The sequence below is a fragment of the Myotis lucifugus genome, unplaced genomic scaffold, assembly GCF_000147115.1.
Source record: "Myotis lucifugus unplaced genomic scaffold, Myoluc2.0 scaffold_201, whole genome shotgun sequence".
Classification (NCBI taxonomy): domain Eukaryota; kingdom Metazoa; phylum Chordata; class Mammalia; order Chiroptera; family Vespertilionidae; genus Myotis; species Myotis lucifugus.
This window is the reverse complement of record NW_005871249.1, coordinates 1,398,602-1,414,225: the sequence shown is the minus strand read 5'-3', so window position 1 is coordinate 1,414,225 and position 15,624 is coordinate 1,398,602. Positions and strand designations below refer to the sequence as shown.

General features: G+C 38.5%; 1 protein-coding gene across 1 annotated transcript in view; it reads left to right on the top strand.

Annotated features, from left to right (window-relative positions):
• The window catches only part of TUSC3 (tumor suppressor candidate 3), a 130,582-nt gene that overhangs the window by 47,680 nt on the left and 67,278 nt on the right, over positions 1-15,624 (top strand). The window contains exons 3-4 of the mRNA XM_006097427.3: positions 10,137-10,283; positions 10,378-10,547. Of these exons, the coding sequence (XP_006097489.1) occupies positions 10,137-10,283; positions 10,378-10,547 (317 nt within the window). The remainder of the gene's footprint in view (positions 1-10,136; positions 10,284-10,377; positions 10,548-15,624) is intronic.

Here is a 15,624-nt window from a genome sequence, read left to right as displayed (position 1 = left end):
TCACAGTATCTTCTCTTTTAGCTACCCTTTTTTGAATATTTTTCACTGTTTTTGTCCAGGGGGCAATAACTGTTGTTCTGTTGTTTACAGAGTAATGTAGGTAAAAATTTAAAACAACATGGAAATTTATGAAGTAATCTTCTCTAGAGATAAACCATTATCAGTTTGCTGTATGTCCTTTCAGATATTTAGCATGTACATAAAATAAGTTAAACAAATAGTCACACACATCTATTTTGAAATATGAATTAGTACTTTTCACAGTATTCTGAAAAGTAATCCTTTTGAATTACTTAAAGGTAAATTGTGACTATCCTTTTAGGTAAGTCTGTCTCATCTTGTTATTGACTATGATCCTGTTCTTTTCCATGCCATATTATGATCTAAGCAATCTTCTTTTTATAGGCACACATAAGATTAACAAACATTAGCAATTATAAACAGTGCTGCAGTGAATATCCTTATACCTAAGCACATGTGCCTTGACTGATGATTTCTTCAGATACATTGTTAGAAATGTTATTGGTGTACTAAAGGGTATACGCATTAAAATTTTATGTCTTTTTAGGGTGATTTTGAAAGATTTACCATTGTATAACATATTACCCTTAACATTTTATATTGGTATTTTTAATATGGCATATTACATGTATGTGTTAAATGAAGCAAAATATTTATATAATATTTTTAGCAAATGGATATTCGCACTAAACATGGGACCTGATGTACAGACTACTTCCAAGTTTTAATGATGAACTTTAGCCCTGGACCGCTGTCTTTGATCATAATAGCAAATGTTCTAAGACAGCGGTTCTCAACCTGTGGGTCGCCAACCTGTGGGTCGCGACCCCTTTGGGGGTCGAACGACCCTTTCACAGGGGTCACCTAAGACCATCGGAAAACACATATATCATTACATATTGTTTTTGTGATTAATCACTATGCTTTAATTATGTTCAATTTGCAACAATGAAAATACATCCTGCATATCAGATATTTACATTACGATTTATAACAGTAGCAAAATTACAGTTATGAAGTAGCAATGAAAATAATTTTATGGTTGGAGGTCACCACAACATGAGGAACTGTATTAAAGGGTCGCGGCATTAGGAAGGTTGAGAACCACTGCTCTAAGAAGAGGAATTCTGCCACAGTGGATGGGGAACGGGGTCTGGACCAAGAACTATGTGAGCCATGAGAGTGCTTTGGTAAATCTGTTTCTGAATTTGCAATGAAATGGAGTTTTACCCATAGATTCTCCCTTCCTGAGTTCTTTATTTTTATTTATCTCTTGAGTTCATCCTCAAGTAGTCCTGCCCCCTGCTAAGAGGGTCTACTCTGTACTAAATTCACTTTTTTGCTTGCTTTGCTACCTTACATTACTTTTGTGCTTTTAATAAGTAATACATTTCAATTACGATCCATTCTTGATATTGTAGGGATAAATGGAACAATAGCAGGGGCATCTCATTTTATTCTGGGGCCGGGTGTAAACTTAGGATATTTTCTCTAATATTATGCAACTAGAGACCCGGTGCATGAAAATTCTGCACTAGGGAGGTCCCTCTCGCAGTCCGGGACACTTTGGGAGATGTCCACCTGCTGGCTTAGGCTTGATCCCCGAGGGGATAGGGCCTAAGCTGGCAGTCAGACATCCCTCTGGCAGCTCAGGAGACCCTTGGGGGATGTCTACCTGCCAGCGGGGAGTGCACTAAGCTGCAGTTGGACATCCTTAGCGCTGCCGAGGAGGCGAGGCGGGATAGGCTCCCACCACCACCACTGTGCTCACAGCTGTCAGCCTGGTTTGTGGTTGAGCAGAGCTCCCCCTGTGGAAGCACACTGACCACCAGTGGTCAGCTCCTGCATTGAGCGTCTGTCCTCTGGTGGTCAGTGCACATGATAGCAACTGGTCTTTCCCGGTTGTTCTGCCATTAGGGTCAATTTGCATATTACCCTTTTATTATATAGGATGATTTCTACATAAAACCCCACATGAAAGTTTCTTTGGAGACTTGGGGCCACAAATCTTTGGGCCTCTGCTGGTAATACAGATTTGAATTAGTAGGTAGCTGTGATCATTTTAATACCTTTTACACAAAATAACTAAAGGAAATCTTTTGCTCTACCCCAAATATTTTACTTCTCCTATCATTTGGAAGTAATTTAGTAGACGAAATCTTATTTTGGTTGATGAAAGGCATTGGAAAACATTTAAAGTACATTTAAAGCTTTGCTCTTGGCTTGTTTGTTGTTAGATTCCATTTAGGTTTTCTTGGTTTTAATAATTTAACCATCACAGATTTTACTGATCAGTTTGTGTGACTTAAGAATAAAATTGCTAAGAAAAATCATCTCTCAATTTTGCAATTAATAGTTGATGTTTTTGTTTTTACATATTTTTGTAGTAAACATTTTCTTTAGCTATAACACATTATATGTTGCTATTATTAGTGAAGAGTTATATACAAACCTGGCTTCTAAAATAATACATTATTTTGTGCTGTAGTGTATTATTATAATAGGATTTCTGCTATTCTCGTTAACACTGGTAATGGCCACTTTGCCTGGATCTGGGCCCCCAGGAGAGTAAGGCCAGATGGCTGTGTACAGCTGTAGGAAGGGTTTCTTCTCTCCTCTTGCAGCTGCTGTGAGGCTTTGTCGCTGGTACCTGTTTTTAAAATGGAATATTTATTTATCTAACAGAAAGATACGGAGTTCAATAAAGATGGTGACTGAAACTAATGCAGTGGAATAAAAACGGATGCTCACTTAGCCCCTTTCATGACTGTCCCTTATTAAAATGATTTCATATTTTGATCCTTCAGGGATCAAAATTCTAATGATGCTATCTCTTGACAGGAGAGTATTGTATTTAAGCAATTTACTGTGAAAAATTGTCACGAAGACAGCCCACATGAATTAAATAAAAACCCAAAACAATAAAATAACTGTCTTCACTTTGTAGTAAAAAATAAAACAGAATAACTCCCAATTCTGGTAAAGCCATTAATTACATGAGTGTCACTAAAAATATTTTTACTGCCTCTTAGAAATAGTTCACTTAACGAAATATTGCAGTGTTGCAAGGTTTTTCTTTTCTAAAAAAGACATGAATATTTGAATGAATGTTTTATCAGATAACTATTTCTACATTTTTTATTCAGATGTGAGTTGAATTAGGTACTACTATTTTTGACATGTTGGTCTTAGGAAATGTGTGTAAGGCTATTCCCACTTGAAGATACCCCAGTCCCTGTCACAAATGCTGATTCCCTTTGATGTCCTTCACGCGGACCAGGTCGCCGTTAGTGTCTTCTCTGAGGAGGAATTGTCTGAGGATTTCCACTGTTCCTCTCTAAATTTAAAGAGCTTGATATTAAATACATCAAAAAACTTTCAGGATGATTTATTTAAAGTCTTTTGAATCTCTTACTTTTGCATCTTTGAAGTAATGATAGTTGAGTTTTCCAATAGAGTGTTATATTTCCTGAAGAAATACCATAATTTGCTGAGTTCTTAATTGATTAAACGGACTGTTTGAATCCTTGCCCTCTTTGGGCATATGTATTATTTGCATTTAATATATTTTTAATCAAAATAGTCTATTTTCTTATTTATTATGTGGTCTTCTGAGTGCCCTTAAGGCTCCTGGTGGTTGTTAGTGGTCAGTTTGTAATGTACATGGGGTGATGGAGTGCCTGGTCTCTGGTATTTTGATTTCTGGAAGTATTAATTGCCCTTTATATTGTATTAAAACCTGAGAGGAATTGTATAATATTAAGGAAAATGAATAAGGATTTGTAGGAACAAATAATTTCAGGAATTGAAGATAAGTTTTTTCCCAAATGCAAAACAACACCCATCTGGCTACTTCTGTTTGATTTATCAGTGGGCTTTGAGTGAACCTACTAAAGTCTTAAAAAGTAAAGACTCCCCCAAAATACGGAGAGACAGAAGGGGTCATGGTTTCTATGTGTTATCAACAGATACCTTTAACATGTACTTCTTTTTTTTTAAATATATTTTATTGATTTTTTATAGAGAAAAAGGGAGAGGGATAGAGAGTTAGAAACATCGATGAGAGAGATCGATCAGCTGCCTCCTGCACGCCCCTTACTGGGGATGTGCCCGCAACCAAGGTACATGCCCTTGACCTGAATCAACCTGGGACCCTTGAGTCCGCAGGCTGATGCTCTATCCACTGAGCCAAACCGGTTCGGCGCAACATGTACTTCTTATTCTCACTCCAAATCTATATCCTGTGAATTACTGTAAGCCAGTGGTTCTCAACCTTCCTAATGCCGTGACCCTTTAATACAGTTCCTCATGTTGTGGTGACCCCCAACCATCAAATTATTTTCGTTGCTACTTCATAACTGTAATTTTGCTACTGTAAACAATATGTAATTATATATGTGTTTTCCGATGGTCTCAGGCGACCCCTGTGAAAGGGTCGTTCGACGCCCAAAGGGGTTTCGACCCACAGGTTGAGAACCACTGCTGTGAGCAAATTATATTGTGGCTGTTTTAATGATAGCAAGTACCTGAGTAAATACTGTGTAGGTGACTGGTACACAGGCACATGAATGGCTATTCCTCTGGTAGATGTCTCTTAAGACATGAGACCACATGTATATCTTTGTTTTGGTGCATCTGATCATCATTAAAATGTACCTAGGGATAAAATGCTGGAAACAACATATGAATATAAAAGTATTAGATTAGCGAGATTTTTTTCCCTATGTAAGTTTCACTTTGGAATGAACAATTTTATTCCATGATGCTTAGTGAAATGTACCATTTATTTGTATTTTTGTTAGGAATTGATTTGTAGAAACAGGAATTGAGAGCAGTTTGAGTAATATCATGTTGAGGATTGGCATATAGATTATGCCAGTTCGTTTATTATAGTGACTTGCCTTAAAATTCAGTTTTCATAAAAAACATTAAGATAAAAATATAGACTGGGCACCTATAGTTAATATGACTGACTACCTTAACTTCATTAATATGTGGAACCTGCTAGCCCTTGCTTTTTACAATGTAACAGGCAAGGACAAGGTTTCTTCTTTTAAGATTCTAAATATTAGATTCCTTTTGTCTTTTCTGATCTGGTAGATTTATGGCACCCCTGTTCCTATTTCCTGGCCTTAGCCAACAGAATCCAACTGATCACACACTCTTTACATAGCCCCTGTCAAGGTTTCAGAATTTTCCTCTGTGCTAAATTTAAATTAGCCATTACCAACCAGTTAGTGTTCACAGACATGAGATCTTATATGCCATCTTGCCCTGATGGCACTAAGGCATTTATTTAACACCAAAGCCACAGCGTAATACCAATATAAGCAATATTTTTACTGCTAGAGCTTCTTTACCATAAGGCCTTGAGAAGAGGACCTGCTGTACTCCTTCCTCTTTCATTTTCCATAGATTTAACACAATGCTTGTCATGTAATCAGTAATCCACAGTGTTCATTTATAAATTTAGAACAGTGCTTGTCATTTACTAAGTACTGAGAAAACATTAGATAACTCTGAGATTTAAGATATTAATTAGATTATTTTTTTAAAAAAAATTTCCACTTAGATATTCCTTCAGAAGCCACTGTTCCTCTCAGTGTTGCTGATAGAAATTAACCTGAGCAGAAGGGAACACAATTTGAGTGCCTATCCTGCATTAAGTCATTTAATTTTATCAACATTGTTGTGAGGTATTATTTGTTTTAGAGATAAAGAAACTGAGATTCAGAGAACTAATTTGGTCAGGTCACATCCTATCTAATAATAGACAAAGATTGAAATTAACCGTACCTCTGCTACGCTTCCCATTGGCTAATCAGCGAGGTATGCAAATTAACCGCCAACCAAGATGGCGGCCGGCAGCCACGCAGCTGAAGCGAGCAGGAGGCTTGCTTGCTCCAGTGATGGAGGAAGCCAAGGTTCCCCGCCTGCCACGGTCCGGCTCTGAGCTCCACTCTAAGCAACAAAGTTGCAATTATAGGAGCTAAACAAACCCCAGATACCTGCTTTCAGCAGGCCGTGGCCTCGGAGTTGGAGCAGCAACAAAGTTTCAATTATAGAAGGTAAATAAATCCCAGAATAAAAAAAAAAAAGAAAAAAAGGAGAGGCTGGGAGCTTCAGTCGCCGGTGGGCTTGGCCAGCCTGAAAACCCTCAGCCCCTCATCCAGGCTGGCCAGGCACCCCAGTTGGGACCCCCACCCTAAAGGGGGTGCGGGCAGCCTGAAAACAGCCATCAGCCCCTCATCCAGGCAGGCCAGGCACCCCAGTGGGGACCCCCACCCTGAAGGGGGTGTAACCAGCTGCAAACAGCCATCAGCCCCTCACCCAGGCTGGCCAGGCACCCAAGCGGGACCCCCACCCTGATCCGGGACACCCTTCAGGGCAAACCAGACGGCCCCCACCCGTGCACCAGGCCTCTATCCTATATAGTAAAAGGGTAATATGAAAACTGACCCTAACAACAGAAAGACTGGGAATAACTGGTCACTATGACACACACTGACCACCAGGGGGCAGACGCTCAATGTAGGAGCTGTTCTCAGGTGGTAAGTGAGCTCCCACATGGGGGAGCTCTGCTCAGCCACAAGCCAGGCTGATGGCTGCCAGTACAGCGGTGGTGGTGGGAGCCTCTCCTGCCTCAGCAGTGCTAAGGATGTCCGACTGCAGCTTAGGTCTGCTCCCCGCTGGCAAGTGGACATTCCCCGAGAGCTGCCGGGCTGCCAGAGGGATGTCTTATTGCCAGCTTAGGCCCAATCCCCCAGGGAGCAGGCCTAAGCCAGCAGGTGGTCATCCCCCGAGGGGTCCCAGACTGTGAGAGGGCATAGGCTGGGCTGAGGGACCCCCCTCCCACCCCCCCGCCCGAGTGCACAAATTTTTGTTCACCGGGCCTCTAGTTGCATATAAATACAGAACCATCATTCGGACTTGAGCCATTGAATTCTTTTCTAATTTAAAAATAGACATATGGTGCTTTCTCAGTTTTAAAGGTTACATTATATTCCATCTTATGGATGTGTCTGTGTTCCCTGAAATACACAAAGTTCCCCCATATATTATTTTTTTTTACTTGTTCCCTTGGGAATAGGGAATCAAGGTTCCTGAGTATTACTCTCTTTAAGAGACCAAAAGGGACACCCAAACAGAGAAGGTGGTGAAGTATGAAAGCAGTTCTGCAGAAATGAAATGGTAGCAGAAGGGAAAAAATTCCAACAGAAAGGAGCACAGATGGCCCTGAAATGGAAATACATATGTCAAAGGGACAAATGCACCTAACCTGGCCCTTAAATAGGGCTACAGTCCTGTCCCAGAGAAATGCAACAGTGGAATAAACCTTTTTTGGAGACTGTAGCTCAACCTGTGATTCTTTCTTAGGTCATTGAATTCACATTGACCAGTTTTCTGTTCCTTACTGAATGTTTCTACTATATTACCTTGCAATACTTTCTTTGGAGAATTAGCTCAACCTTCTTTATAATAGACTAGAGGCCCGGTGCACGAAATTGGTGCACAGTAGGGTCCCTAGGCCTGACCGGCAATCAGGGCCAATCTGTGGGGCGACTGGTGGGACGATTGGGGGGCCCCTGCTGGCACGCGCCTTGGCTGGCCTGGTGCTGCCCACTTGCCAGCCCCATACCCTGCCACCACCATCGTTCACCTCCCTCTGCAAGGTGACTAGTGGGGCAATCAGGCGACCCCACTGGCACCCGCCTTGGAGGCAACCGCAGGGTGATGGGGGGGGGGGGGGTGGTGCCAGCCCACTTGCTGGCTGTCCCTGTCCCGATTGCCCTGCCACCGCCGCCGCCGGTTGCCTCCCTCTGCGGGGCAACTGGCGGAGTGATCAGGGGGACCCCCCGCTGGCACCCGCCTCGGCTGGCCTGGGGGCTGGGGGCAGCTCCTGCATTGAGCATCTGCCCCCTGGTGGTCAGTGCACATCATAGCGATAGTAACTGACGGTTCCATTGGTCATTCGGCCATTTGGTCAGTTTGCATATTAGGCTTTTATTATATAGGATGCTCTTGAAAGTGTGTCAACCATGATGCCCTTCCCTTCCCAGACATTTTTTTCTGTAGGAAGAAGACAGCTAATCAGACGGCTCACTTCTGCACACTACTTCCTAAATAGAGAATCTGGGACTTGGCTCTCTTTAATTATGTGTTCTAAATCCATATTTAATGCTCAATATTTTTGCTATTATTTTCTTCAAGTGTATTGGTACTTTAAAAATACATCTTTCTATATTATCTTAAAACCTTTAAACATCTGTAAACTACATGTTAACTTATTTACCTGGCCTAGTTTTTACCATAAAGAATGCATGCTTACAAAGAATTATTTTCTAGGCCTAATCAGGGAATTACATTAGAGCAGTAGTTCTCAACCTGTGGGTCATGACCATCAGAAAACACATATAGCATCTCAGATATTTACATTAAGATCCATAACAGTAGCAAAATTACAGTTATGAAGTAGCAACGAAAATAATTTTATGGTTGGGGGTCACCACAACATGAGGAACTGTATTAAAGGGTCGTGGAATTAGGAAGATTGAGAACCACTGCATTAGAGGAACTTTCATAATAAACTGTCTCACTGTGTAGAAAAGTCTACTTTTGTTTATATGGTTCTCCAGATTTTTTTAAAGACTGTGTGTGTGTATACACAGATATCTCACACATGAACATATAACATACACACACACACACACACACACACCACTATTACATGGATAAACAGCCTAGGAATTAACAGTAGAAAAGCCAAATTTGAATCCAGGCTTAACTACTTAGTAATTTGATCTTGAGTAAGTAATTTAGGTTCTCTGAACCTGAATTTTTTTCTCTGTGGAATAGGGATGCTGGTTGGCACCTGACATGTTGTATGCCTAGTTTGGTAACTGACACATTGGAAGTACTCTTTAAGCATGTCTTTTTGTTTGTTGTAAGCATTATATTAAAGTATGGATGATAATGCTACATTTAAAAAATAAGCTTAATTTTTTATAATTTCTGAAATGAGTGTGGCTAATTGTCATTGGCTGTTTATCAGTGACGAATGTTCAGAGCATTCTGAAGTGATGATAAAAGCCATATATCTGATAGCAATTTCAGATGCTTCTGGCTCTTGGATTGTTGACTTTAAAATGGGAAAGTTGCTTGAGGCAAGAGATATAAAAACTGAACACTCTGCTCCTTGTGGGTGGAAAGTGGAACAAAAGTTAACAACCTTGTGTGAACACTCAAAAAAAAAGGGATCTTGTACTTTCTTAATGTTTATTTTAGAAGTTTATAAATAACAACGTGTATCTCTATATAAAAAAAAAAGGGGGGGGGAGATGTGGGAAACCGCTTATTGTCTTCACTAGCAGAGAAGCGTAGACAGAGAACCCGGAAGGCTGGTGACCTTTGTAGCCTTAGCAAAGGTCAGAGCTGTGCACCACCTCTGTTAATCCAGATAATGGTAGCTGAAGCAACCTCCCCACCTTTACTTATGTAAATCCTTATTGATAAGACAGTCATGTAAATCCTTACTGATAAAATAGTCTGTGTGTCACTGGAACCTCCCTGCCTAAGGGCTATGGGTGTATCTCATACCAATAAAAGCTTGGTGAGGCCTGAGCACCAGTGGAAGTCCTTCCTCTTGAGTTGGACTAACCCGCCTGGCCCCCCAAATTTAAAAAAACAAAAACCTAAGCAACCGTTTGACTGGTAGCTATGATGTGCACTGACCACCAGGGGGCAGACACTCAACGCACAGGCATGGAAACATGGAACAGACTGATGAATCTTAGAGGGAAGGGGGGAGGGTGGGAAGAGATTAACCAAAGATCTTATATGCATACGAGAGGCCCGGTGCATGGATTTGTGCACCGGAGGGTCCCTCGGCCTGGCCTGCGGGGATCGGGCCAAACGGCTGTCCAACATCCCCTGAGGGGTCCCGGATTGTGAGAGGTTCCATATTACATTTAGTTGTTATCTCTCCCTCTTCTCCATGTTACTGTTCCTCAGCCTTTCCTGGTCTTTCATGAACTTGACACCTTTGAAGAGCACTGGTTAGTTATTTTATAGACTGTTACTAAACTTGTGTCAGTGTAATGTTTTCTCATGATTAGATTGAGGTTTACCTTTTTGCTAAGAATACCATGGAGGTGATGTGCTCTTATCTGCGGATTTCAGGATTTCAGGGAATACGTGATGTTGATGTGTCTTATTACTTCTGGTATTGTTCACCAAAACAAGGACTTTTAACAGAAAATAACGTTGGCTAAAATATAATCTCATGTAATCTGCTTATATGAAATACAAACTGAAATTTAACCTTGTGTAAATTTAAATTCCTATATTTAATTGCAGAATCTGTTAGCCGAAAAAGTAGAACAGTTGATGGAATGGAGTTCCAGGCGCTCAATCTTCCGAATGAATGGCGACAAATTCCGAAAATTTATAAAGGCACCACCTCGAAACTATTCTATGATTGTTATGTTCACGGCTCTTCAGCCTCAGCGGCAGTGTTCTGTGTGCAGGTAATCAAGCATTTAAAATTTTAAAAAACTACTATCCCGTGCTTATATATTTACTTTATTATATGAAAGGTAAATGTATATAATAGAATAAAACAGTTGTTCAATGTTTTATTCATATATAACTATGAGCTTTTAAAAGTAAGCTAAAATCATTGTGTTCTAGGAAATGACATTGATAGGCCAATGTTATTTTATTATGTAACATATTTATTGACCATTTTCATATGTAATCATGAAAAATAGTTATTAGTATGTCCTATCTAAAGGTAAGAATATGGAAGAATTTGGTTTGAATAATGCCTTGTAGGTCACCTAATTATATCTTGTAGACAGTGAAGTAGTCCCTTTAGACTAATCTATTCTAACAGTTTTATAGAGACGACACACTTACTAGGGAAGTCCATTTAGTTTTCAATCTCTCCAATGACTAGAACTTGCTTCCTGTGAAACAGAAGTAAACAATTTGAAGTGCATGAAGTATTTTTCAGTAGAAATAGCCTAAAGAAAATTTTGGACAAGTACAAATATAATACATATGTAGCAAATGCTGTTTTTTAATGGAACTTTTTATTTTGAGATAATTGTAGGTTCATGTGCAATTGTAAAACAAATAATGCAAACAAATCATATACCTTTTACCTGTTGGCCCTCAGTGGTAATATCTTGCAGAACTATATGCACTCTCACCAGCAGGGTGTTGGTATCGATACAGTCAAGATACAGAACAAGTCCATCCCCATAAGAATCTCTCTTGCTGTCCTTTATTGCCACCCCCACGTCCATTCCACTCCCGACCTCCAAAATTTGTTCTCTATTTCTGTATTTTGTCAAGACTGTTATGTAAATGGAATCATACAGTGTATGACCTTTTTGGTTTGCTTTTCATTCACTTACTATAATTCCCTCAAAATCCATCCAAGTTGTTGCATTTATCAATAGTTTAATCTTTTTTTTACTGAGTAATATTTTATGATACGGAAATACACACTTTAACCACCCATCTGTTAAAGGACATCAGTGTTGTTTCTAGTTTTTGGCCATGATATATACAACTGCTGTGAAACTTCTTATACAGGTTTTTGTGTGAACTTAAGTTTTTGTTTCTCTGGGATAAACACCAGACAGTATAGTGCTTGGGTTGTATGGTGGTTGCCTGCTCAGCTTTACAAGAAACTGTCTAAATGTTTTCCAGAGTGGCTGTATCAGTCTACACATCCACCAGCAGTGTGTAAGTGAGGTCGTTTTTCCATCTCCTCACCAGCACTGCTGTTGTCACTTAGATAGAGATGGAGTGCTGTCTCATTGTGGTTTTATTTTGCATTTCTCTAATGGCTAATGGTATTGAGCATCTTTTTAGGTGCTTATTTCTCTTGTCGAATATTGTTTTGCATGCTTATTTATCATCCATATATCTTCAGTGAAATATGTATGTTTTTTGCCCATTTCTAATTGGAGTTCCCAGAGTTTTTTATATATTATAGATGCTAGTTCTTTATCAGATATGTGATTTTCAAATATTTTCTTCTAGTCCATGGCTTTCTTTTCATGCTCATAATGCAATCCTTTGCAGATTTTAATTTTGGTGAGCTTCAATTTATAACTTTCTCCTCTTACAGTTCTTACTTTCCTTGTAAAATTGAAGAACTCTTTGCTTAGCCCTAGATCCCCAAATTTTTTCCCTATGATTTTTTCTAAAAGTTTAGTTTTAAATTTTGATCTGATCTTTGAGAGAAAGCATTCAGTCTTTCATCATTAAGTATGATATAGCAATAGGATTTTTATAGATGCCCTTCAAGTTGAGGAAGTTCTTTATTTGTAGTTTGCTGAGCGTTTTTATCCTGAATGGGTGTTGGATTTTGTTAAAATTTTATTGATGTGAATTAATATGATTTTGCTTCTTTAGCCTGTTGATATGGTGAATTACTTTGATTTTCCAATGTTGGACCAGTCTTATAATTTGGAATAAATCCTATTTAATTGTGGAATATTATTCTTTTTATGCATTGCCGCATTCTGTTTGCTAATATTTTGTTGAAAATTTTCACATCTAAATTTATGATAGATATTGATCTGGGTCACCATTTTAATGCTGTTTTGTCTAGTTTTGGTACCAGGGTAATATTGGCCTCATAAAGTGAATTGGGAAATCTTATCTCCTCATTTATTATTCTGGAAGAGATTGCGAAAACTTACATAATTTTAGAAGATTGTGTTACTACTTCTTTAAATGTTTGATAGAATTCTTCAGCAAAACCATTCAGGCCTAGAGATTTTTTTTTTCAGGAGACTTTAAATTGCATACTCCATTTCTTCAATGGTTAAGGACAGCTGTTGTTTGTCCTTGACCATTGTCTGTTTCTTCTTAGCTGACCACTTGACCACTGTTTTCCAAAAAATAATTGCTTTTTATGTGGTAACTCCACATCCAAACTCTGCACATTGTATATTCATCTGTAGACTTTTTAAAAATATCTGAGTCATTATTAGCTCTAGTGGACATGGACGTTATTAGTGACATGGTCAATGAAAAAGACAAAACGGTTCTGTTCATAGGAGTTTGCAGAAAGAGAAGCAAGAAAGAACAGGTGAAGCTTTGGAAAGGAATAAAAAATGTAGAGTCAATATATGGTTCCCATACCCAGACATTCTGATTTGCTTTGGGATAGGCCCAAGGCAATGACATTTACACAGACATGATCTAGGTAATTCCAGTATATAACCAGTAGTGAGAAAGGGAAGATAAGAAGCAAGTTCATAATTCATAGTTTTTGTTTTCCTTGAGGAGCAATGGGATTGGGAAGACTAGTTGGATGACCATATAGCTTTGAGGATCTTTTGAAACCAGAATACCCAATCTTGGTGAGGAATCTATAGAGTTAAACCATTTTCTGCCCCAGTACTCAGCAATTTAGGAGCAAGGACACCTTCCTTAGGGGTCAGCATGTTTGGCTTATGGTGTAAAGGGGGTTAGGCAAGTGCTTTGAGAGTGCTAGTGAGACAGTATTACTATTTGAAATGTGTGGTTATGGGTTCAAAGTTGGATAGGGGATCAAAGGAAGCCAGGGAACAGCTGATAAATTAGGTGTGAAAGAGTTAAGTTCTATTTTAATGAGAGTGAAGAATAGATTTTGTGTAAAAATAGGATGGGGTTGAAAATTAAGAAGATGTCATACAGGGTTTACTTAATAAATAACTTGTAAGTGATTTACTGAAGTATAATATAGGTGATTGTTATGTTGTAGAGAAACTTATAGGGCTGTGGTAATGTCTAGATTAAATCATGTGTGCTAAAATGGTTCAGGGTGATAATGGAGTTGGAGAGGGAGAAAGTTAAGTGAGCTGATAGAGGGATGCCTTGGAGTTTGTTAGATGAGGATGATACATTTATATTATAGAGTAATAGAAATGTCAAAGGAAGATTTGTTAAATAATTGTGGATGAGCAATGTTCTGAGATTTACTGTTATGGAGCCAAGAGAGTACTGTGACCCATAGGAAAGTTGGCAGAGTAGATCAAAGAGATCTCAACTAAGAAAAGGTAAAGTGTTGAGAAAAATTATTCAATTATATTCTCATTTTCTAAATTTAGCCTCAAAGGGAGTTGTAGATTCATTGAAAGAGACAACCTATCATAAGCAGTCATTTTTTTTTATCATGGATTAAATTATAGGTTCTTCTGTGTCAATGAAATTTTGGGCCATTTTTTATAAAACTGCTATAATTTTTATAATTCTGTAGAATATTTGTAAAAATTTATAGTTATAATTTTAAAATGTTTGTGCTTTCATTTGTGAGACTTTCTGCTTTTTCTTTAAGATATTTTCTTCTAAAGTTAACGCACACTCAGATTCTTCAGTTGCTTTAGGCTGATGAATGAGCTGTTGGCTTCCTTGTGAGCCCTCTGAGCAAATCATGCTGCTCTTCCTTCACACAGTCAGTTTATTCACAAAATTTCAGAATTCAATTCTCACCTTCTTCAGTGCTAACATTGAACTCCTGGGCCAAATAAAGTTGTTAATTAAGACTACTCAATACAATTCTCACCTCCCTCCCCTAAGTGTTAACTCCAACTTCCTTTATCAAATTGTATTATAGGGAATATTACCCATAATTGCTAAATCTTTTAAATGTATTCTACCACAAAGTTACTCATCTCTTATAGAAGTCACAAAAAATTCTAAGAACAAAATATTCTCTTCTAAGAGAATCAATAAGTATAAGAAGAAAACGTCCAGGTGAAGGAAAATAAAAATGTACACGTAGAGTCATTCAGGATGCATGTATAACCAAAGTTTTGTGATGTCTTGGAGATTAATATATTATTAGACTCAAAATAAATGAAAATTTTAGTGATTAAAAAGATATTTTATAAGTGAGTGGAATAAATTGTTACATTAACATATTAAATGTTAAGTGGCTAACATCCATCTCATCTGATGAAATAAAATTATTGTTTACTATGTGTAAACTTTAAGAGTTCTATGTTGTCATATAAATATGTGATATATATGAAAAAAATGTATATATACACATACTGTGGCCTGGTGCACAGATTCGTGCACATTGAAAGGAAATTAATTAGAAGAAATATTTTAATATCGCTATTTGCCCTTTCTCTATAATAGAAGTGTCAATTAAATTCATGATTAACAATGACAGATTGAAACACACACATGAAATTGGCGCCCACGAGAGCTTTATATGTATCATGCATGCGTGAGTCAACGTTTATTTTTATTTATTTATTTATTTATTTTTAAAAATATATCTTTATTGATTTCAGAGAGGAAGGGAGAGGGAAAGAGAGATAGAAACATCAACGATGAGAGAGAATCATTGATTGGCTGCCTCCTGCACGTCCCCTACTTGGGATCAAGCCCACAACATAGGCATGTGCCCTTGACCAGAATCGAACCTGGGGCCCTTCAGTCCGCAGCTGACGCTCTATCCACTGAGCCAAACCAGCTAGGGCTTGTTTATTTTTAAATTGCCAGTGTGCGCCATATGTACCTGCAGGTCAGTTGGACGTACATACGTACAGTCTGTCACTTAGCCTTTTATATATATAGATAGACTAG